The sequence below is a fragment of the Notolabrus celidotus genome, chromosome 11 (assembly GCF_009762535.1).
Source record: "Notolabrus celidotus isolate fNotCel1 chromosome 11, fNotCel1.pri, whole genome shotgun sequence".
In the NCBI taxonomy this organism is placed as follows: Eukaryota; Metazoa; Chordata; class Actinopteri; order Labriformes; family Labridae; genus Notolabrus; species Notolabrus celidotus.
Window position 1 is genome coordinate 1,030,691 of NC_048282.1, and position 15,146 is coordinate 1,045,836.

Below are 15,146 nucleotides of genomic sequence, written 5' to 3' on the forward strand. Positions count from 1 at the left end.
CTTTATGTAAACAATTCAGCTCGAAATTGCTTTTTTAAGTAAATTTTGTGCGTTTCTTGGACTACAGAGAGACGGGAGATGTGATGAGCTTTGCCACGCTGTAAACCCGAACAGGCCTTCTAACTCATATCCATTAAGGGTACAGCACTCAAAACCAGATATTTAGTTGAACCAACAATGAATTATTGAGTTATCTGAACGATTAATGTTGTTTTAATTATGTGTGGATTTGTTTTATTGAGTTAATATTCATGTCCAAATCACAGCTTTTGAGTGTACAGAGGGACGCTGCGTATGATGTCATCAACGTCACCACATAAGTCTTCACACACTTGAAAAACCACAATGGCTGTATAAATCAGCCTTTAGAAGTACTTTTCAGGTTTACAGGGCAGCTTTCTTCTGACCTTTAAAGAGTCTAAGGTCTAAAATCCACTTTCATGTGTAGCATACAAATTCAGAAAACTGCTTCAACATGAGGGCAAACATAGTGTTTGAAACAATAGCACCACGCTTCATATACATTCAGGTTTAGCCCAGGCATGACAACATTCAGATTTTGTCTCAGCTCAGTGAGATTTAACCACAGCTCTTATTGTGCAGCATGCTGGAGCCTTAATATATGCATCTTTGTGGGCGTACATAGTCTAAATTAGCAAAGACAAGGTGGCTTTCAAAGGCAAAATGACTGTGCCTGCTGATTCACAGCAGCAAACACCTACGACTGGGGGAACAGGTTAGCCTCACATTATTCCAGGAAATTATTCAGCAGAGCTATTAAAACCATCACAATACAGCTGACTGTCTCATCTTTGCTATCCCCTGGCTGCTGTGACTGGGACTTGTTAATATGCATTAAGCTCGGGAACAAGTGGAGACAGTTTCTAACACTATATATTAATCTGTACATGCATGACTTTGTACAGATGATGGGGACAGATTCACAGTCCGAGACTGGTTTTTACACTTACAGAGGTACCATGAACTGGGATTGGTGGTTCATAGAAAGACCAGTAGATCATTTAAAAAATAACTTTTAACAGGTTTAAACTGCAGTCTACAATAACAGGCTGCAGCTGTTGTGCCCCACAAAGGTCAAGAATAACTGTCCACAATGTGAGCTGATCCTCAAATGAGCCAGAAAAAAAAGTGGGGGGAAAAAAAAAGAGAGAAGCATTTTTTAAAGCGGTGCCGGACAAAGCAGATTAAACACATTCTCCCATAGGGCAAAACACAAGGTTACGCAGGATACCGGCTACTTTTGGAAAATTGAAGTAGCCTTTGTGGAAAGATTTGAAAAGCCAAGTCAAAGAATATTGTTTCTTTTGATTATAAAGATGAAAAGGAGTAGCTCCAGCACCTCCAGCAGGTCCAAAGACAAAGCCTGTGCAGTCTGGAGTTCAGTTTAGAGGTTGTGTGCGTGTGTGTGTGTGTGTGTGTGTGTGTGTGTGTGTGTGTGTGTGTGTGCCCAGATGATGATGAGCAGAGTGCAGACTAAAGGTGAGTGTGTCTTTGAACTCTTCTGAGTGACTCTCCTCATAACCTTGGAGATTAAATAAAGGCTCACCATGCTCTGTGTTATTCTTGCTGGTTTTTTTTTTTTAACCCTTGTGTATTTTCCTCTGCATGCGCCTGTGTTTGTGTGCGTGTGTGTGTGCTTGCGTGTGGTTGAGTGTACAGGGGTGGAAATCTTACGACATGTGACAGCTGGTGGGCCGGTGCCGATGGGGAAGGATGAAGCAGAGAAGGAAACGACTGTTGCCATGGTAACACCTTGCTGGAGCGGCTGCCGGTCGGGCGGTGTGAAGTCGCTGCCAGCTGAGACAGAGAGAGCTGCAGAGAAACAATGCAAATGATTTGCTTTTATTGTTATGATTATGAACAACGGGGCTCAGGAACACTTTACCATGAACGTGTCGCCTCAGATGACATCAGCAGACGATTACACCGCCTTACATCCTCGCTCCACCCACCACCCTTCAACACCGTCAACACTCAGCAGGTCCGACTGTTTGTCTGTTTCTTGTTTCTGAAGCCTTTTGACTGGAGACAGAGTAAAGCTAATAAATGGAGCGCTGCCATTGGCCCCTACAGTTTACTGATGGGTTATATAAGTCGGGTAAACAGACGGGTCCCGGTATGTGAAGAGATAACTTATTTAAACGCTGAAATCTTTCTCAAAGACTTGTGAGCACCGCTGCCTCTTCACTCACCCTCCACAGAAAATGAAGAATGTTCCAGCCTGGAGTGCACTACCAGCGCCACTTACATACAAGAGCCCGCAAGTACAGACCACTTGTATAACAATCACCAGGGACAGATGAACTGCTAATACTTCGGAGTTACAACATGTTTACCTGAACTGCACAGAATCTCTGGAAACTGTGGAAACAAATAGTTACCTAAATTAAAATGAAAAAGCACATTTGAAAATTCAAAAACGCTTATTGATTTTCCAAATATGGATGCATTATGTAACTCATTACTAAAATTAATATTCAATAATCATATTTGCATTTAAATTTTAACCTGCAACACTGCTAATTATTGCACACAATTAAAAAGAAAATGATATTTGCTTTTTAATTTTCCAAAAAGTGCACGGCTAAATTATTAGCATAAATCAAAAGTTAAAAAGAAAATTTGAAAATTAAAATGCATTCACACAAATTATATTTATCAACAAACTATTTCTGTTAATGCAATTTAATTTTCAAATTTTCTTTTTCATTTTAATTTTGGTACCTCTTTGCTTCCTGTGCCTCCATGGAAAAAACAGCTGCTGTCACCAAAATGATTTTAACTACACAACTTTTGAAATAAGAAATATTAAAGCCAAACTTCTATTTGACGTTTGATACAACATAAAACAAACTGCACAAGATATCAATGTCGTGGTTAAAATGTGATGTTACATGAATTCTCCCATACCTCTATTTATTACCCGGCTTTCTTACTGAACTTCCTGTTGTGTAAGAAGCTTGATTCTGATTGGTCAAAACCCCTTGACTACGGTTATTAACTTTCACTAACATGAGCAACACCAGAGACAAACTGATCACACGTCATGTCAAATCAATCCACAGAAAAGAGTTCAGACACATTTAGCTTCTGCTTGTTGACACCATAGACTGTAAGGTGAGGGGAAACCGTTAGCTTCAGTTAGCATCATATTGGTAAACAATGTGATAAATCAGCAGGCTACAGACATTTTCATGTTGGATCCTGTCCATCAATCTGATGAAGGAGTGGAGCAGGTGAGAGAAACTTTAGGTTAGTGATCTCTCCAAAGAAAGTTAAACCATGAGCGGTGGTGATGATAGCAGCAGGGTTCAAAGTTGTGACATTAGTTTCTTTTTAAAGGTGTGTGAACCACAGAGCTCAGAGAAGGAGAGCTGAATGAGGACAGTTTCATGTTCAATCCACCACAACAGGCAGAGAAGAATCCATCACCATGGAACGATCACTGACGAGGAATCACTGGGACTATTTTTAAAAACTGTAAACAGAAATCAATTAAATCAAAGAAATCATCTTTAATCAATGTCCGCCCGCCGTCTACAGAGAGAGACACTCTATATATGTATTTTCATGTACCCTCTATCGCACATGCCTCGAATCACCCCCCTGAAAAGCCCCTGCTAGTGTGGTAGTACTTTTCAATGGTACCGGGAGTTTCTCGGGGCAGGGCCTGCAATGCTGCAGGTGTCTGACTGGTAGATTGACTGCAGTGTTTTTATTCCTCCCTCCGTCCACAATAACATCACACACATCTGTGATTCTCTTGATTTCTCTTTCTTTCATTAGTTTTTATTTGTTCTATCTTTTTTGTATGTGTGTGTACTTTTCAAAAGAAGAAGCTGTGATTCTCTTGATTTAGCAGCTTGTAACAGTAGTCTTCTCTCAGCCCACCGTGAATGCGTCTCTCCTCCCGGTGTTATGGTTTTAAAAGTGACCCTGTAAACTGGAGACCTTCAGCTGAAGTGTCAGTGTTTGTGGAGTTTACACAGCTGTTGAAACACAGAGGGAGTTCCTGGGAATGCAAACTAGTTTAGTTTTTATTAAGATTTCAAAATATCCTCATCAGATATTTAATGATCGTCTAAAGACGTTTATGAGGGATGCATCCGGCTGAAAGTCTCCAGTTAACAGGGTCGCTGTTTAAACCAAAACACCGGCCGATCTCTGCCACAGCTAACTGTCGTGTTGCTCATCATGATACCTGCCTGTCCGTCTGCTTCTATGGTGTCATCTGTGATGAATGGCATTCATCATTGTTTTACTGCCCTCTACTGGTCTGGTGGTGTAGTGCATTTACTTTTTTTTTTTCTCCATACGTCACTGGCCTGATTTGAATAATCTACCTGGGACTTCAGCCCATGGTCGAAACACAGACAATAATGGGGGCACATAAACCTTTGAGTTCAGGGTAAAGTTGGTCAAAATGCACCTCAAGACGTTTGGTTGGTTAAAATTCTGATTAACAGCCGATGAGCTGCAGATATTTTTGAGTTTATTGGACTTCTGCAGTGTGCATTTACACAGTGCTGTAACTTCAGTGATAATTGAAATGTTCAGTCATGTTGACAGGATTTTGTAAGTCCAAGTTCAGACAGTCAATAGTTTGGACTAAAACAGCCACCCTCCTCGTGATAAATAATAATATTAATAAAGAGAACTCGACTCGGACTCGGACTCAGGTAGTGGGAACTCTCTTCTGATGACTCTTTCTTGAACACTGAGGACTCGAGACTGGACTACAACACTGCAGTACTAGCAAAAAGAGATGTGATTGTCATTGTGGCCTTGATTTCAATTGTACTGCATAGCCCTATTGACTTATTGCTGAATTTTACACACAACAAATGAAAGTAGACAGTGCACCAAACAAATGTCCTCTGACTTATTCAAACACACGGCCCACTTATCTACAATTTATTCCAGAACTGATTGAAGTTTATAAGATAAGAGACATTTCCCTGAATAGGCATCATCTCTCTGCAGAATAAGAAATGTCAGCACAGTAAGTAGAGTTTCAGCCTAATCACAGACTGCACTCACCAAGCAGTGAAGAGTGAACGTAAAAACCTTATTATGACTTTAACTTCCTCTTGATTAGATCTGATCATCTTCTCTGCTTTGTCTTTTCAATCAAGACTTCTTCTGCGATGACAGCTTTGCATGAATTTCTTAACTTCCTCTGTTTTCAAATGCCAATAATCCAGACACCTTATTCTAAAGAGTCACTCAGGCATTGCAGCATAAGAAAGCCATGTGAGCATGGGGTTTGATTCTAGCTGGGAATTTGACATGTGGAATTTTCACATCTGCATTCCTCTCATCTTCATCGTCTTCTGCTCTAGTTTCCATTAGCATCGGCAGCAAAGGAGGTAGATGAGTTCAGACAGCTACAACCACCTGAAGATCCTCTTGGGGGACCCTGAGGCTTCCCAAGGCTCCACAGGATATTTAAAACCTCTGGCATGAGTCTGCCCTTGGGTTCCCTCTCAGATGGATTTTCCCAGGGAGGTGTCTAGGAGCCATCATTACCAGATACAAGAACTACATCTATTAGTGCTTTACACAAAAGGAGCAGGAGTTCTGCCCTGAGATTAGGCCGAGTTTCTAGATATCTTAGCGTTTTTAGCCTTTTGATGATGGGAATGTCTCATTTCAACTGCTGAACAAGGCTAACCAGTACTCCCTAGTTCCTCCTGCTTTATATTCATAGCTGCACTGTTTCACCTGAAGTGGGAGTGAAAGCTGAGCAATTTGAGTTGTAAAGACTGCTTACTGCTTTTGTAGAGTGCTATTTAGATAAAAGTCCCAAGATTTGTCTCTCACCACAGGGAAATATTCCACCAAAAGAGGAGGTTTGTTGGGCAAATGGCGGCTGAAACACTGATTCCACTATGGTCTTCAGGACATTACATTTATTTAGATTACTCTCTTTTCTAGCGGTGTAACGATTCATCTACTACATCGATGTATGGATTTATATTCCTATGATCCGACTGCATCCATCTGTGCTCGGCAAGTTGGCCTTCCAGACGACGTATATCAATCTAACATTGTTTTAAAAGGTAATAAATCGATTGTATCCAGACTAGGAAATAACACATTGGATTTAAGCACGGCAGACTTTATATGGATGTGTTGTTTTTGCACTTTTAATGATAAAGATGTTAAAAGTTACTCAAATCCACCCTTTCAAAAACAAACAACCTCTCCATCCTCATTGACAACTCATTGAGAGCCTTCAGCCGCTCTGCCCCCCCCCTCTGGAACTCTCTCCCCCAGGACTTACAAAATTCCATCTTTCCCACCACCTTCAAATCGCGCCTCAAAACTCACCTTTTCCGCCAAGCCTACTTGTTTTAATCTGTCTGTATGGGACTGGAATGACTTTTGGAATGTCATTTTTCTAGTGTTTCATTGTTTTTCTATTGTATTTATGTATTTATTTAGTGTTAAGTGTTGTTTTTACTGTTGGTATGTTGTAAGGTGACCTTGAGTGTCCAGAAAGGTACCTATAATTAAAATGTATTATTACTATTATCATTATAGACATTCTGCATAAACTTGCTCCAAATCTACATTAAAGATATTCTATATGATGGTGGCTGAGCTGAGTTGACTAAGATTTAAAGGTGACATATCACGCTTTTTTCATCAATATATATTGGTCTAAGAGGTCCCCAAAACATGTCTTTAAAGTTTATGCTCAAAAAAACACTTTGAAATCAGATTTTGGCATGCCTGAAAAGTCCTCTTCTTCATTCCTCATCAGAACACTCTGTTCTCTCTCTGACCACGCCCCCTCAGGAAGTGGATGTGCCTCGGCTCTCCAGCACGTTGATCTAATGTTTACATGTTGGCTGAATATACACGGCTGCTCACAGACCCGCGTTACTTCAACCCTCTGAATCTGATCCAGAATCTGATCCTGACGGAGAGGCGCCTGCAGCAGGACCTTTCTGAACCATTGGTCACAGATTTAGTGTTTCTTGTTGTTTTATTTATCAGTATGTCGACGTGTGTCTTGGTACACAGCTACGAACATGTAGCTATGTGGCTATGCTAACTAGCGCTAGCACTTATCCATGATAAATAAAAATCATCCACTAGATCTTCAAATCTGCAGACGTGGGGAGTAAAACCGACCTCTGCCAGAAAGGCAGCAGGACCTTTCTGAAGGATTGGTCACAGATTCTGTGTTTCTTGTTGTTTTATTTGTCAGTATGTAGACGTGTGTTTGGTACACAGCTACAGCTACAAACATGTAGCTATGTGGCTATGCTAACTAGCGCTAGCACTTATCCATGATAAATAAAAATCATCCACTAGATCTTCAAATCTGCAGACGTGGGGAGTAAAACCGACCTTTGTGTTTATTAAGACAGCCTACAACTAGCATGCCTCCCTCCTAAGCTCCTTGTTAGCACACATTTGTGCAGGTAATGAAAAACAGAGGAGGGGTTGAGTTGTATTTTATACAGTCTATGGGCTGAACAAGCTCCGAGCTCTGACTCCGTGACAGACCGGATATTGTTGTTACGTAACAAAAACACGGAAGTCTGAAACGGCTGGTTTCACACACATTTACAGAAAGGTGGAGAAATCAGAACAGGGGCAGAATGGATTTTTTTCATTCTCGGGGGGTTTGTAGACATGCCAGGGAAACATATTTCAGGTAGAGAACCATTAAAAAGTCCATTTTGCATGATATGTCACCTTTAAATGAAGGACTCCACATTTCTGATGACTGCACCACCCCATCAAATGGAAATAATCAAGGGTTCTTGTGACTCATTTTATGCACATTTTCCCAAATGTACCCTGAAAATTGTACGTCCTTGGGAACGTTTGAATCTGTCCTGGAGTTAAAGATAAAGTTGCATGGGCTTGGGCAATGTTAGACTGCACAGCTTTAGCGTGTAATGACTGACCCCAGGCAGGTCAGTAGAGGTTGTGCTAAAAGTAGCCACTGATCAAAAGACAGGCCGGGTCACCCCACAGGAAGCTGGGGCACAATCACAGAACTGTGTCAAAGTAAATATTGCTCGTCCTCTGTTTTCTATGAAATGCAGAAGAGGAGTATTTGAAGTGCACAACTTCTTCAATCAATCAATCAATCAAGCTTTATAGCACCTTTCATACAAGTTAAATGCAATTCAAAGTGCTTTACAGTGATGAAAACAAGAAAGAAGCAGAAATAAAATAATGGCATGACATACAGAATTAAAAACACAAAAACAGATTTTAAAATAAAGACTAATGCACACCTACAACAATAAAATATGTGTAATTAAAAGAAGTTAAAGCATCAGATTAATATCAAGAATTTAAATAGTTAAAATAAATAATTAAAAAAGGGTAAGGATAAGAGTTGAAAATAAAATGAAGGCTAAAAATGTCAATAAAACTGAGTAGATAAATTAAAAGATATGAATAAATAAATAAAAGCAAAATAGTGAAAATGAATGAAATAATAAAACAACTTTAAATCATAGTAAAAAGTAAGTAATACAATTGTCTGTCCGTCTACCTCTCTGTATGTCTGTCAATACATCCATCCATGTGAGAGTCAGTCAGGACTGTAGCTAACTACTATTTTGATAGTTGACTATAGTCATCAAGTGTTCAAATGATTCATTGGATAATGAATTAAACTAACTCTCAAGGCTCTTAGCTGTTAGTTCTTAAATTTAGGATTACTCTTTCAAACTCAAAAAAATACTGTTAAAAGTCTTGATCTGAGCCGCATTTTTATCTTCACTTTAAACACAACTGGTATTAATCTGAGACATGATTTTGTTTGAAAGTATTACTCTAGGAATAAGGTAGGAGCTCCATTGTTTAGTGGTAGGAGAGAAAAAGAGGTGAGAAAAACAGATAACGTGTTCTAGGGAAAGGTTTTGAGGTGAGAGACTGGGAATATAGAGTAGAGGAAATCAAAGAACACCTAACGTGTGTGTTTAGTTGAATGTGATAGTTGATGTTTCAAAGAGAGACGTTCAGTGTGCCTTCTCTCACTAATTACCAATGTGTTCCAATCATAAGCAGGGTGCGCTTTCACATTTTGCAAGAAGTTTTTCTTTTTTAAGTTTTAGGACACAATTTTGCTCTCTTTCATTGTCCTTCCTGGTCTCTTTTTGCATGTACACCTCTCAGCTGAGATAGTAAGGATGTGAAATGGCTTACTTGTTAGAAACCCTGTCTTGCAAATGATGTCAAGTCTGCTCACGAGCATGAAAAATATGGGCATGATGTGGCTGACAGATTAAAGGTGACATATCATGCAAAATGGACTTTTTAATGGTTCTCTACCTGAAATATGTGTCCCTGGCATGTCTACAAACCCCCCGAGAATGAAAAAAATCCATTCTGCCCCTGTTCTGATTTCTACACCTTTCTGTAAATGTGTGTGAAACCAGCCGTTTCAGACTTCAGTGTTTTTGTTACGTAACAACAATATCCGGTCTGTCACGGAGTCAGAGCTCGGAGCTTGTTCAGCCCATAGACTGTATAAAATAATACTGAATCCCTCCTCCGTTTTTCATTCCCTGCACACATGTGTGCTAACAAGGAGCTTAGGAGGGAGGCATGCTAGTTGTAGGCTGTCTTAATAAACACAAAGGTCGGTTTTACTCCCCACGTCTGCAGATTTGAAGATCTAGTGGATGATTTTTATTTATCATGGATAAGTGCTAGCGCTAGTTAGCATAGCTACATAGCTACATGTTCGTAGCTGTGTACCAAGACACATGTCGACATACTGACAAATAAAACAACAAGAAACACTAAATCTGTGACCAATGGTTCAGAAAGGTCCTGCTGCAGGCGCCTCTCCATCAGGATCAGATTCTGGATCAGATTCAGAGGGTTGAAGTAACGCGGGTCTGTGAGCAGCCGTGTATATTCAGCCAACATGTAAACATTAGATCAACGTGCTGGACAGCCGAGGCACATCCACTTCCTGAGGGGGCGTGGTCAGAGAGAAAACTGACATTTCTGAGGAGGACTGAAGAAGAGGGTTTTTCAGGCAGACCAAAATCTCTGATTTCAAAGTGTTTTTTTGAGCATAAATTCTAAAGACATGTTTTGGGGACCTTCTTAGACCAATATATATTAATGAAAAAAGCGTGGTATGTCACCTTTAATGACGGTTAAATTTGCAGATAACCAATTTTGTCATCACTTTTTGTCAACTAATTGTTGCATCCCTAATGTCTGACTTTTCATCTATCAGTCCATCTACACTCACCAGCCACTTCATTAGGTACACTTGTTCAATTGCTTGTTATCACAAATAGCTAATCAGCCAATCACATGGCCGCAACTCAATGCATTTCGGCTTGTAGACGTGGTCAAGGCAACTTGCTGCAGCCTACCTGAGTATTGTTGAACATGACGCTGAGTTCACTGTACTCCAATGGCCTCCAGAGTCACCAGATCTCAATCCAGTAGAGCTCCTTTGGGATGTGGTGGAATGGGAGACTAGGAAGGTGTGCCTAATGAAGTGTATTTGTGAGTGTATTTGTCTGTCTGTCATTCTATCCAACTGAAGCTATCTATCTGTGTATATATTCATTAATCCATTCACCTGTTTGTATGTATCTCTGAGTGTGTCAATACTCATTAAGTAGAAGATAAGAGAGTAAACAGCAATGGTACAGTCTCAAATCACTGAACTAGATATTTAAAAGCAGAGTGGTTTGACTCATAACACAGGGAGTAGATATATTCAGATATATTCACAGAGCTGGTCATTCTTCAGTTTACTGGCTTGCCAATCCTATATTATGTGTAGGCGTGATTCTGAAATGAGCTGTGTTGGCCGTTAGGATTGTTCCAAGTGTCCTCGCTGTTAAAATGTCCTAAAATGTCAACACCAGTGGGCTGTCACAAGTCAGTCCTCACAAGTATTTCAAAGCCATTTCACATTCTTCACACACACACACACACACACACACACAAGCACACACAAGCACACGCACACACAAACACATACACAAACACACGCACACATGTTATCTCACATTGAGTCACTACGTCCTGCACACAGTGTGAAAGACACCACACTCCTCTGCATGTGTGATTTGCGCGCACACACACGCTCACACACGCACACGCAAACACACACACACACACACACACACAGATAATAGGAAGAGCAGGGCAATTAGAGGTGGCACAGCTTTGTCTGCCAATGTTCTGAACCCAGCCTGTTTGCCCTGACAGCCAAGCAGATCATCTGTTCATATTCTGGCATCATGGGACCTGCATGTGTGTAAGTGTGTGAATGTGTTAATGTGTCAGAGTCACTATATAAAACTGAATTTACAATAGATGTTATCCTTAATATTATCTTTCCCTTTTTGCGTGTACGTTGTGGTTTTATGTGTGCTTCACAAAAGAACCTCATAAATGTTCATTTGGCTTCTGCTCGTGACTCTATGTGGCAGAGAGAGAGAAGACCATGACATGAGGTTAAGCTCATCATGTTTCTCAAAGACAGAAAGTGAGAGACAGGTATTGTGTGAAAGGGAGGAGGATTAAGAAGGACATCGAGTGAAAGAGATGGGGAGATTACTGGGATGCAATATTGGGAACAAAAGGTGGAGGGAAGAGGAAAATATTAGAGATTCATGAGAAAGGAGGAGCACTGAGGCGGAAGAGGGAGACGGGAGCTGTTAATGCAATCAATAAGGAGTGATAATTGTGTAGTGAGTGTGTGACGAGAGGAAATACAAAGTGAGGGCATTCAGGACACGGGGAAGTAGTACAATCGCACATGGGTGATAGATATGAGCAACGAAACACTGAAAGTAAGAGATCAAGGGAGGGGCTGTCTTCAGGCACACTAGCTTGAGTCAAGGAATAAGGTTAAAAAGCCTTTAAGTGTTCAGAGCATATTTAATTAAATCACTACAATCAGGTAAAACACACAGACAGGTTTTGACCCTCAGAGAAACTACATCAGCTCCCTTGTCTCGTAGGTTCCTCTGGATCTCTGCTGCTGTGGACATGCCAGACTCCAGCTGCTACAACTACTACTATCCGTCTCCCCACTATCATCTCTCTCTCTCTCTTCATCTCCCTCTATCCCTCTCTCCAACACGGTCTCAGCAGATGTGTGTCTAACTTGAGTCTGGTCCTGCTGGAGGTTTCTGCCTGTTAAAGGAAGTTTGTCCTTGCCACTGTAACTTGCTAAATGCTGCAAAGTGCTCTGCTCATGGTGGATTAAGATGAGATCAGACTGAGTCCTGTCTGTAAAATGGGACTGGATCTGATCCTGTCTTGATGTTGGGTCTTTGTTAATAATAGAACATAGAGTACGGTCTAGACCTGCTCTGTGTGGAAAGAGTCTGAGGAGAACATTTGTTGTGATTTAGTGCTATATAAATAAATAAAGATTGATAGATAGATAGATAGATAGATAGATAGATAGATAGATAGATAGATAGATAGATAGATAGATAGATAGATAGATAGATAGATAGATAGATAGATAGATAGATAGATAGATAGATAGATAGATAGATAGATAGATAGATAGATAGATAGATAGATAGATAGATAGATAGATTGATTGATTGATTGATTGATTGATTGATTGATTGATGTTGAAAGAAGAAGTGGAAAGACAGAAATAGACTACATGATACCATAAAGATTAACATAATAAATGTGAATAATGTGAATATTATTAAATGTCAGAATGAACAATACTGTTTTCATAAAATAAATAAAGCCACATCCTTTTATAAATTACAAAATCAAAGACATTAATAGTCACTTTGATAACTGAATAGATAAACTGTAATATATAAATAAAGAGGGTGAAGGGACAGTGGGTTGATTGATTTATAGAATGGTAGATTTATTTATGTATGTTTACATCTATGTCTGTATTTATTATGTATGTGTTTATTATGTATTTATTTATCCATCTATTATTTATTATTTATTTATAGATGTGGTTTGAAATCTAACTCCTCATTAAGACTTAGATAAACCATGGCATCAAATGTAAAGATTCAATAAGCCTCTCATGGAAGCAGTTTGTTTGCATATAACAGACAGCTCTCTCTGATTGCAGTAATTTTATTAGATATGCCCCTGAACAATTAAAGGCTTTTTAAGTGTATCCTCCACTGTGCAGCTGTGAATTTATAATATGTCCTGTATCACCACCATCCTCAAATTTTCTCAGTAGAAGTAATGGAGCAAGTCTCGAGAGACTCTGCGAAGAAGTCAGAAGATATGACTCTTCATTGTACGACTCTTTCTCACCAAACTACAAAGACTACCGTATGCTACCAAACTCTTGGAGCACGATGTCCACTAACATTGACATGGAGGGATCCAATTCAGCAATGTCCTTCAAGAACACCTGGCTTTAATATGGAGTTTACCGCACTATCAACATAATACATTATAATACATTTTATCTATATAGCACCTTTCAAAACACAGTTACATAGTGCTTTACACCAAGGGTACAAATGCACGGGCAGATTAAAATAGCATTAAAAGTATGGAAAAACACTAGATACAGGACCTGAACTTGTCCTCCCACCCTTCTTGGTTCTATCTGGGGATGTCTGGGATCCATCCCTTGAGGGGGGGGGGGGGGGGGGGGTTATGTCATGAGTTGCTTTTCTTTTGTGTTTTATTTGTTCTTTTCTGTCATTTTCTGTTTTCATTCTGTGTTGGTTGTGTGATCTTTGGCTTGTGTTTTTTCCTCCTTGTTGATTGTCCTCACCCGTGCCTTGTTGGTCTCACCTGTGTCCTGCTACTCGTTACCCAGTGTGTATATAGTCTCTGGCTATTTTTGAAACCGCCTACTATACTAGCAGTAAGTACTGATTTGGCCAAAATTCAGTATGTAGTATGTGAACAAGAGCAAAATCTGCAGTACGCCAAAACTCCCCGGATGTCTACTGATTGGGGAAAATTTCACAGTATGCATCGGACCAGTCTGCCTCACGTACTGTTTCCCACAATGCACAGCGCTTGTTCTGCTTTTTATTCCTTCTATTCTGACGGGGGGAATCCGTTTTTGGGTAATGTGAAAGTTATCAAATTCCATATAAACCACTTCTTAACTTTTTAAATCATCAGTGGATGCTAAATAAGCAGTTTCTCTATCGGCTTCGCAGTTGTTTACTTCTGCTGTTTGAAACCTGAAATCCAGTGACGTCTGGCCCAGCATGATGCATGACAGATCCAACAGAACAGTCAGACTACACATTTTGGGTCCTCTACTTTTCTGGTTGCTGCACCGTGACAGAACTGTTAAAAGTGTGTGAAAAATACAGTCAGGTTGTGCTGAAGTTACAGTGAGTAAAACAATTGAGCCAATAAATCAGGTAAACTGGATTCACAAAAAACAAACAAATTAAAATCTACACAAACAATACAATTTAAAAAGGCAATCAGCAAATTTACTCTAAAAATGCCTTTCTATAAAAGTGACTTTTGAGGAGTGATTTAAAGCAAGGTATTGAGTGAGCATGAGCACAGGGTAGATAGGTAGGTACTTTCCCCACAGTAAAAACATTACTGATATAATATTTACATGGTAGCTACAGGCATTGGGATAAACAAGGTTATAAAGGCTGATTCAGAAAAATCTTTAAACGTCAGAGTGCCAGCATCAATTAGATGCGTAATCCAAGATTATACTGCCTCTGTTATCAGTAATATAAAGAAGCTCAGTATACAATGCGACCATGTGTTTTTAAAGCACTAATTATCTGTTGTTCTTTGTCAAAGAGCTCAAACTGTGGCAACCAGAGTGCATATATCCACATAGAAGAAGTGTTTGACATGACTGGGCTCTAAAAGAAGAACCAGCCCTCTCTGAACTTTGCAAAGGTCTGATGTAAGAATGTTTACAAGTACAAATATGACTCTGACTTCAAAGTACTGTTTATATTTAAACCTCTTATATAAGACATTAAAGGTGACATATCATGCAAAATTGACTTTTTAATGGTTCTCTACCTGAAATATGTTTCCCTGGCATGTCTACAAACCCCCCGAGAATGAAAAAAATCCATTCTGCCCCTGTTCTGATTTCTCCACCTTTCTGTAAATGTGTGTGAAACCAGCCGTTTCAGACTTCAGTGTTTTTG

At 39.8% G+C, this 15,146-nt stretch overlaps 1 protein-coding gene across 2 annotated transcripts in view; it reads right to left on the reverse strand.

Annotated features, from left to right (window-relative positions):
* nphp4 (nephronophthisis 4) overlaps window positions 1-15,146 on the reverse strand; it is a 343,814-nt gene that overhangs the window by 123,118 nt on the left and 205,550 nt on the right. For both annotated transcript variants that reach the window (XM_034696561.1, XM_034696560.1), the window contains one exon: window positions 1,696-1,833. In XM_034696561.1, coding sequence (XP_034552452.1) covers window positions 1,696-1,833 — 138 coding nt within the window. The remainder of the gene's footprint in view (window positions 1-1,695; window positions 1,834-15,146) is intronic.